Source organism: Rousettus aegyptiacus, unplaced genomic scaffold (genome assembly GCF_014176215.1).
Source record: "Rousettus aegyptiacus isolate mRouAeg1 unplaced genomic scaffold, mRouAeg1.p scaffold_m13_p_14, whole genome shotgun sequence".
Lineage (NCBI taxonomy): Eukaryota > Metazoa > Chordata > Mammalia > Chiroptera > Pteropodidae > Rousettus > Rousettus aegyptiacus.
The window spans coordinates 46,436,057-46,445,082 of NW_023416289.1; the positions used below are offsets into that span (position 1 = coordinate 46,436,057).

The 9,026-nt window shown below is 62.9% G+C and overlaps 2 protein-coding genes across 3 annotated transcripts; both read right to left on the reverse strand.

Annotated features, from left to right (window-relative positions):
* Positions 1–2,678: 2,678 nt before the first annotated feature.
* Positions 2,679–6,335, reverse strand: JOSD2 (Josephin domain containing 2). 2 transcript variants are annotated; one of them, XM_016125769.2, is made up of 5 exons: positions 6,099–6,335; positions 5,434–5,575; positions 3,900–4,025; positions 3,048–3,242; positions 2,679–2,972 (listed from the first exon to the last, which is right to left on the reverse strand). In XM_016125769.2, exons 2-5 carry the CDS (start codon positions 5,559–5,561, stop codon positions 2,873–2,875), a joined length of 549 nt encoding a protein of 182 aa, XP_015981255.1. In that variant the 5' UTR covers positions 5,562–5,575; positions 6,099–6,335; the 3' UTR covers positions 2,679–2,872. The 2 variants fall into 2 exon arrangements, with proteins under 2 accessions (XP_015981255.1, XP_015981254.1); XM_016125768.2 differs by having other exon boundaries at positions 6,141–6,330.
* Positions 6,336–6,637: 302 nt separating this feature from the next.
* On the reverse strand, positions 6,638–8,725 carry ASPDH (aspartate dehydrogenase domain containing). Its single transcript, XM_016125739.2, is given in 9 exon segments — positions 6,638–6,784; positions 7,057–7,211; positions 7,281–7,501; positions 7,584–7,643; positions 7,645–7,734; positions 7,828–7,854; positions 7,857–7,914; positions 8,175–8,319; positions 8,536–8,725. Coding segments are annotated over 9 exon segments (948 nt in total). The 5' UTR covers positions 8,684–8,725; the 3' UTR covers positions 6,638–6,740.
* Positions 8,726–9,026: the final 301 nt, after the last annotated feature.

Below are 9,026 nucleotides of genomic sequence, written 5' to 3' on the forward strand. Positions count from 1 at the left end.
CTGTCAGCACCATGGGGCACAGAACAGCTGTCACTCCCCCTGCACCTGTCAAATGACCATGGCCCCCCTCCCCTCCGCCCTTGCAACCAGGGCAGGGCAGTGAAGACTGGGGGCTGCATGGGGCGCCCCCACTGGGCAGAACCCCCAGAGCCCCCACTGCCCAGGTTCTGGGACCAGCCTGGAGTGTGGCCCCTGCCCTGGCAGGTGGTGCATGGTCACCAGGAGGCAAGCAGTGAGCACCCAGAGGGTGCCCAGGCTCCCCGCCCTGGGGATAGCTTGGGGGGCTGGGACCCACCGGGTCCTCCCCCCTCCCCCCACCTCCTCACTCGGACCATATTAGGCCACAGCTGTGGAGGCACCTGGGGAGGTCACTCAGGCCCCAGAATAGAAACACTTAGGAGCCCGCCAGGCTGTCTGGGACAGGGTGGGACCGGCGACAGGAACGTTGGGAGGAGGGGGCACCGGGGGGCCAAGGGAGACGACACAGAGAGGCAGAAACATCCAGAGAGGGACACAATGGGGAGATGGGGACATCAGAGTCCCAGCCGGGTGGAACCCGCTGGACAGGCAGAGGGAGGAGGACACGAGGAGGCAGCTGGGTCCTGCAGGGGGGGCTATGTGGACCGCCCCCACAGTTGGGGTGTCCGGGGACTCCAGCCAGTTGGTTTCCCCTCATGTGCCCTTTGACTTTTCACCTTACAAGTTGCCCTTCGACCTCCGGAAGCCTCGGGGACTGCATTCTGCTGAGCCCAGGTCCCCACATCACCTGGCTTTCACGAGTGCGTCTGCCAGCGTCTGTTCCCCGCCTTCTTTGGGGCGTCAGAGTTTAGCACATGTCATCCTTGGATGAATTTTGTGTTCGGGTGGAGCCAGGCCTGAGGCTGAGTGGGGGAGACACGCCCCAGGCTGCTGCCTCTCCCACCTGTGGCCTCCCTGTGCCTCTTGTCCCATTTCTGCCTGGCACCTAGTAGGGGACCCCACTTCTGCCCAGGTCTCCCTACCTGCTTCCCTCCCTGGACTCACATGCACTCCAGCCACCTAGGACAGGACTAGGAACTCTGAAGCCGTCTCCCTAGTGCCTGACCTGGGTTCTCCTCCCCAGTCACCCAGCCTGTCATGCCCCTTACACCCCAGCGAGTGCAGCATGTCCCCCAAACCCACCCTTCTTCCCAGGGGCCCATCTGTTGGGGGTGGCCCCACTGACCCCAAGCCTCAGGGCCAGACCCCTGGTGCCTTCTTCACTCCCCCTCTCTTCCTCACCCTGAGCCTGCCAGGCCCACACCTCTCCTCTCTGTCACTTCCTCTCTGTTCCCAGGGTCCTGGCTCAGGCCTCGCTCTCTCCCATTGGGTCACCCAGCCTCCTCCTGGGCCTTGTGGCCTCCAGTCTTCCCCACACAGCCCCTGAGGGGCCTTCCGCACCCAGGACTGAGCTGTTCACAGCGCCCCCACGGCCCACCCCTCAGCAGGCCCTTGGTGGCCCCTGGGCCTGGCTCATCACCTCAGATAAGTGCAGGCCTAATCATGCTCCTCGCATTCCAGGTCTCATCTGGAGTTGTTCTCTGTTCTGGAAAGGCCCCCCTCCCCACACACCCTCCCCTCCCCTCCCACTGGCTCTCTGGAGAGCCTCCTTCAGCCTTCTGGAGCCAGTCCCTAGGTCCCCTCACCTTCCTGTGGCCCCCAGGAACTGTCAAGGTCCCCCCAAGGGGGTCTTCTGTTCCTTTGTTTTCCTCCCCACCTGAGAGCTAGGGGTAGGGGGGATGGGATCAGGGCCACACAGGCCAGACCCCGAGCTGGGGCTCAGGAGGCCTGTGAAAGGTTGGTGGAACAGGAAGTGCAGGAAGGGCCCGCGGGCTGAGGGGAAGGACAGACACCGGATGGGGGCCCTGGGCACCCCCTCTACCCTTGGTCACCTCTTCACCTTCCCTCCTGCCCTGGCTCCCTCCACTTGGGGCCCATGCAGGCCCCAGGGCCTCTGCTCTGGCTGCTCTGCCTGGCCTGCCTCTCCTGTAGACTTGCCCCTGGACCCCTCCCTCCGGGAGGCGAGGCCACTGCCCTAAGTGCATCCTAATGACTGGCTGCTCTAGGGACGTCCATGGCTTAAAACACACACTGACTATTTAAACACCTGCAGCACCCAGAAGTCCAGAATGAGTCACTGGGCTAGAGTCCAGGCGCGGGCAGGGCCCAGGGGGACAGTCTGTACCTAGAGGCAGCTCTCGCTTCCTGGGTCGAGGGCTGTTCTGTCTTGAGGCCACTGTGTCACAGCTCTCAAGCCCCTGGTCCTTAGCGCCTTTCTAGGCTCCTCTCCCTATCTCAAGGTCAGTTGCCCAGTGGCCCCGATTCCCTCCACGGCCTTCATTCCCCTTGGCCTATCCTCAGGTTCTGGGGTTTAGGACGGGGATTTTTGGGGGGCCATCACTGCAATTGATGGACGAGAACTGACCATCACGAGAGAAAGCCTTGCTTTCTCCATGGCACTCATCCCACTGAGCACTCTTGGTGGCACCTATTGGCCCCCTGCTGGCCTCTCCCTGTCACCGGGATGCAGGCTTCACGAGGGCAGGAAGGATGCTGAGGCTCAGGGGCTGTGACTCACAGATGGTTACAAAGCAGCAAGGAGCAGGTGTCGGGGCCCACCCGGGCCACCCTGGGACCCAGCAGCGACTGGACAGGCCTAGTCAGACTGAGGAAGAGGCCGAGAGGGCGTCTTCGCATTTATTGAGGCAGCAGTGGCGCTGGGGAGCAGGGGGTGAGGCGGGGCTGGTGCCAAGGCAGGCGCCATGGGGTGCAGGTCTGGTCCTTCCTGCTGTGGGAGACAGAGGCAGAGCGCAGGGCCACGCGGGTGGGCAGGGGGGACTCCCGCGCTCCCGGGTCAGTCCGTCTGAAGCCAGGCACCCTTCTCCTCCACCTCCTTGGTCACCACGAGCAGCACCTCGCACAGGCCCTGCGCCAGCGCGGCTGCCAGGAAGGCCCTAGGCGGGGGAACAGGGACGCTGAGGCCTGGGGCCCTGCCGCTTGAGGGGAGGGGCCCAGTTGCCTGCCCTCACCTGACGCCGTCCTCGTCGCCCAGGGCCTCAGGTGCCCGCAGCTTGGAGTCCAGGTTGTAGTAGATGCCATCCACCTGACGCAGGGCCACCCAGTGCCGCCGGCGCAGTGGCAGCGACAGCAGCCCCAGCGACACGGGCGAGGGCAGGTTCAGGATCAGCCCCAGCACCTGCGGCAGGGCCAGCTGCGACAGGGGCCTGTGGGGTCGGCGTGGGGGTCCCACGGTCAGGGCTCGACATGCTAATCGCGTGTGGCCCTCCCAGGTCAGCCCACCCCACGCGGACTCACTCTCCACCTGCCCGTCATCCACCACTCAGCCATCAAAGGCCCTCAGTCAACCAACAGCAACCGCCATCCACCCACCCAGGCCTCCTACCACCGCCTCCCCGGCTCCCACCCACGCGTCACGCATCGGCCGCTGATCTGCGCATCATCCTCACACGCTCCTCCCACCAGCCACCGACCACTGTTCACCTGAAACATCATCGGCCCGCTGACGCGGTTGGACGCTATCCATCCACGCTTCACTCAGCTGCGTACCCAACCGTCCGTTCGTGCAGCCCTATCACCCGGTCACCCGGTCGCCGCCTTCTCAACAATTCCAGCCTCCCATTCGCCATCCCGTCGGTCACTCAGTTATCAGTAATTTACCCATCATCCACCTGTCGGCTCCTCCACTGATCGTCTGGGCCTCTCACCCCACCTCCCAGCGCCCACCCGCCTGCTGCCCATTTCCCTTTCTGTCCTTCCGATCTGCCCGTTCCCCTCCTCCTGCTTTGTCTCACGCTGATGGCCATTACACCGCGCCCGCGGTGCCCAGCCCCGCGCACGTGATACAGTGCCCTGGGTCGCACCTCCTCCTGTCCCACCACACGGCGGCCAGGCCCAGCCCCTGCAGGGCAGCCATAATCACGTTGACGTCATAGTTGCCGGTGCCCAGGAGGCTGCGATGGGGGTTCAGCCGGGAGTCTGGGGCCAGCCTGGTTGGGGGGAGGGCAAAGCCTGAGTTAGGGCCCATGGGAGGGCCTCAGCCTCCCCACGAAGCAGGAGAGTCCCAGGGTGTCACCCACCTTTTGAACCCTTCCTTCTCTTTAACTCCTGCAACCAGCTGCCCCTGGCCCTCCTCCTTCTGTCCTGTCCCCACTGCCAGTCCATCTCCCACAGGATCCAGGGGACCCTTTCTGCACCCAGTGCTGAGACTGTCCCTCTCCTGCTCCTAGCCCTCCCTGTCACCCCAAGACAGAGTCCCAGCCCCTCGGCCTGGCCTTTGAGGCCCCGCATGGCCCAGTCCCTGCTGGCCTCCTAGCCTCAGCTCCTCCTTCTTCCCAGCCACCTGTCCCCAACCACCTCTCTTGTGCCCCGGCCCCAGCCTTTCCTCCAGCTGTCCCCCAGCCCAGGAGGGCCACGGCCATCACTCGTCTCTCTGGCTTTGCCTCTCAGAACAGCCACACGTCTGTTCTCCATCTGGGCCCTTGGTGGGCAAGACAGAGGGAGAGGCCAGAGCAGGGGAGATTTGTATTATTTTCCCGTGCACGTTTCCTTGGCCTCCTCAGGGCAGGGGTCATATTGGACACGTCTCTGGTTCTCCAGCGTGGCTGACATGAGTCGACTGCCCTCTCTGTTGAATGACAAAGATGAGTCAATTTGCCAACAATCAGTCTGAGGGACTGCGACTCAGCCTGAGGACGCTGGGGAGCCACAGGAGGGCTTTGGCCAAGAGAGGGGGACACAGATCACCTCCGGGTGTAGGAACACATAAGGCTTGACTGGACTGGAGCCTGGAGGCTGAGGGTCCAGGGGATGATGGGGCCTGAGCCAGGGCCCGGGCTGTGGGGAGGGTGGGGAATATGACAGAGAGATCATAAAGAAGCGATGTTCCCCCTTGACCAGTGAGGGGGAACATTCCAGGCTTCCAAAGGGAGAAGCTGTGCCTGACAGAGGATGGTCTGCCCAGCGCCACCTCAGCGGGGCAATGTGGTTCTCAGGGAGCGGTGAGATGTGAAGTTGAAGTCGGTGGGGAGAAGAGGACATGGAGCCTTGGCTATCGGGCTGTGAGCTTTGGGACTTCTCCCAGGGGTGCTGGGGAGCTGCAGCGGTAGCCCTGGGGTGTATGCAGGGTGGACTGGAGGGGAAAAACCAAGAGCTGGGAGGCCAGAGGGGAAGTGGAGGCCAGGGTCCGGATAAGAGAGGCTGAGGCGTGAGTTGGAGGCCCTGGGGATGGACAGATGTAGGAGGCAATATGTCCATCTCTGAGACCCAGGGTCCAGCCCAGGCGAGTGAAGGGTAGCAGACAGCCTCCGGGCTCCGCCCTTGCCTCTCTGCGACCCAGGTGGGCAGCCCGCCTCTTTGAGCCCTGCTTCTCTAGGGGTGCGGGTGGGAGACGGTCACCTCTTGCAGATCTCATCTGCAGCCTCTTGGCTAAAGAGCCGCTGCTGGAGGACGTTGTTGAGGGCGTGGACTGCACACAGCTCCAGGCGCTGCTGCTCGTGGTACACAGAGGGCGGGCCCTGGGACATGCCGCCCTTGGCTCCTGCTTGGGAGACGGAGAAGGGGCTCAGGGGACCAGGATCTGGTGGTCCACCCTGTCGGCAGACCCTGGGGGCACCGCCACTGGGGTGGGGGCTTGGGGTGGCCCTGACCTTCCTCTGGGAGGCTCTTCTGACAACTGGGGACCTCCATCCCCCATTCCTAAGGAAAAGGCTCCTTTTCCTGCTCACCTAGCAACAGAGGACCACCCTCACCACATCGCTAAGTGAAAAGGTCCTATGGCGGTCACCTAGCAACAGAAACACCCCCCTCAGGTAACAGGATCCCTCTCTAGTTACCTAGCGACAGCGAACCCTCCACCCCACTAGGTAACAAGTCTCTCCTCCGGTTACTTAGCAACAGAGGAATTCTCCTCCCCAGTCTCTAGACACAGGGTCTCTTCTGGTCGCCTAGCAACAGACGACTCCCCTCCCTTGTCATGAAACAGGGATTTTTCTTCCTCTCGCCTGGCAGCAGGGCACCCTCCCCGCACACGATGGAAAACAAGCCCTTTCCCCAACCGGTACCCCAACCGCAGCGCTTGCCCGTCACCAAGGAACGCCCCTCACCCCTCCTGACTCTCTGCTCGCCGGAACCAGGGCCTCCCGCATCCCCTTGGGCGGCGGCTCCGGGCTCTGAGTGTGGGGCACGGCGCTGACTGGGCAGGCGGGACGGACTACAGCTCCCGGCGGCCGCCTCGTGCCGGACTACGACTCCCGGCGGCCCCCGCGAGAGCTGTTGCTTCGCACAGAGTGTTTGGGCAACGTTATTGGGAAGTCCGCTGGTGCCGCGAGAACGCGGGAACGCAGCCTCGATCGTCCCTGGCCGAGAACCCCGGAAGTGTTCCATACAGAGGCCCCGCCCTTCGTGCGCCTTACGCCCCCTGGTGCTCAGAGCATTCTGGGAAATGAGGCGGGTGCGCTCTCGCGAGAGCGTCCGGACGTTTAGCTCCCGGGTGCGCCTGCCCCCGATATGGTGGGAAGTGTGCGTCACGCGTGAGGACGCGGCGTGACGTCATAGAAGGGTGACAAGTGGGTAGCGACACCAAGCTGTGCAGGGAGAAGAAGTCCCAGTCTTTACTGAGACAGGACAGAGGTCCGGGCAGCAGCGGGACGGTGGCAATTGCGGGGGCGGCGGATGAGCCGAGGGTGTGCTCTAGTGAAGGCTTCTCAGCAGAGATGGATCCCCGGCCTGGGGGGGAGCTGGCAGCAGCCTGCGAGGGGGACACGGGGAATGAAAGGCGGCGACGGAGAGATGAGGGACACACACCTGGAGGGAGGGACTGGGACCCAGAGTAGGACAGCAACCTAGAGAGAAGGACAGAGAGAGACCCGGGGAATGGACAGAGACAGAGAGAGAGATGCAAAGGCATGGCGTGGAAGGTCGAGACGCAGAGATCAAACAGAGATAGACTGGGAACTGCAGAACCAGAGCCCATGGCTCAGGGACCGGGGCCACCAGCACCGGGGAAGGGCCTGCCCGTACCCAGGAGGCTGCGCCGGAATGCAGTGACAGTGGCTGAGCCGGTGACAGCACCTGGCTCGGCGGGGTTCCCTCGGTGGGTGTGCACAGTGAAGCTTCGTCCTGTGGGGCCCAGCGGTCCACTCAGTTCCACATCCACCACGTGCATGTCCGTGAGGCTGGGGCAAACAGAGTGGTCAGTTCGGCTGCCCTGGCCCCAGCTTCAGTCCCCACTCAGCTTAGCTCACCTGAGATCAGCCACAAGCACTCCAATCACGCGGTCAAATCCCAGACTGGGGGCAGCTAGGGCAGCGGCTGCCATGGTGTTGGAGTTGCGAGGGGTTAAGGGGCAGAGCCCACGGACAGTGCCTTCATAGAGCACAGTGCGGGGCACGCTGCCCTGCACTGCAGCCAGGGGTCCTTCGAGCCGGAAGCCATCGGGATGTGTAGCTATAGTGACACGGAGACTCTGGAAGTGGGACCCAGGGTTAGGGACCCCAGGAGTCTCTGCAGGCCTTCTCCGGTTCCTGGGGAGCCCAACAGACCCTCACCTGCAGGCCCCCCGCTGCATCCAATTTGGTGATGTCCTCACTGCCCCAGAGGGTCCCCCGGGGCCATGAACACTGCATGGTTCCAGCGGCGTGAGGCTTCCAGGAGCTGCTGCTCTGTGGCCTGGTCAGCCAGGGCTGAGGGGGATCCCACCTGCGGAGGGTGAAGGTGAGGGTGCTGAGGTCAGGGGATGAGTGGATCCTCCTTTGGGGCGGGTAGAGCTGAGGCAGAAGGGGCGGGGCTCACCAGGAGATCGGCATGGCGCAGGATCTGTGTGCCCCAGTTTCACAGATTATTTTGGGATGGGCCACTTCCACCACAAGGTCAGGGTGCCTGGGAAAGGGGAGAAGTGGGGGAGGGCCTTGGAGAGGTATTAGGCTTCCCTTCCCCAGATTTCCACGGTCTGTAGAAGCCTGTCATTCTTTACCCTGGCCTGGGACGGGGAAACAGGGTGTGTGGGCTTGTCCCATTTTTCATTTGGGTGAACCAAGGCTCAGAGAGGGTAAGAGACTCCTCTGAGATCACACAGTAGCTCAGGGAGGCCATGGCAGTAGCTTCAGGGAGCCCCAGCCTCTCACGAAGAGGTCACTGACTTCTCCCCAAGGTCAGTGAGGTTCTGGAGCTGTGGGTAGGGGGGCACGCTCCCCGCCGTTTGTCCTGGGTCACGATTCCGGACGAAAACAAGTTCTAGGCCAAGTTTCAGTCCCCAAGTCAGCAGATGGGAGACCAAGGACTGTCCTGGGGAAAGGGAAAGTCTCAGAGGGAAGGGAATGGGTACACAGAGCGAGGTGGGGCCCTGAAGTCAGGAATGGAAGGAAGATGCTCAGGCAGACATGCAGACGGCCAGAGTGCAGATAGAGACATCCACGAAAGGTGTGTTTGTGGAGGACACAGAGGCTTTGGAGGCTTCGAGAACGGGCCTGGGGAAGAGACCCCAGACGGCCCGGAACTCACCCAGACGACCGTAGCCCACCACCCCAACCCTCCAGAGGGCCCTGTCGAGGGCCATGGCCTTGAATCTGGTGGCCTGTGGTCTGAGCTCCATTGGCGGCTGGCTGGTCCCCTCCACCGGAGGCCTGGGCAGCCACTGATCTTTGGACATTTGACCCTTGAGCTTCTCCTAACCTTCCCCACAGTGGCCCAGAGGGGAGGGTGCAGGTTTGCTGGGTGGGAGTGGGGTGAGAATCCCGGAGGCAGTGGGCACAATGACCTGGGATGTCAGGGGCCCTAGTGGCCCCCACTGTATGGGCCAGTTCCTTTTCTGAATCACATCCTCCTCCCTTGCTGCTGATGTGGAAAATTTCCTCTGCAGTCCCCAGCCCTCCCTTTTTGGTTGGCCAGGTTGCCATGGAAACAGCATCCTGCTTGGGGTGGGGGTTGAGAGGGTTGGGAGCAGGGAGAGATGGTAATGGGGACTTTGGGCTCTCTGTCCCCTTGCTCCTACG

Bases quoted from the DNA above. Each gene is read 5' to 3' on its own strand.
- JOSD2 (XM_016125769.2), bottom strand. From the start codon at position 5,561: ATGTCCCAGGGCCCGCCCTCTGTGTACCACGAGCAGCAGCGCCTGGAG. The intron at 4,026-5,433 runs GTGACCGTCTCC...CCCCCCAACCAG, and splicing joins GCAGATGAGATCTGCAAGAG to GCTGGCCCCAGACTCCCGGC. The intron at 2,973-3,047 runs GTGAGGGCAGGC...TCCCCCGCCTAG, and splicing joins GGCGACGAGGACGGCGTCAG to GGCCTTCCTGGCAGCCGCGC.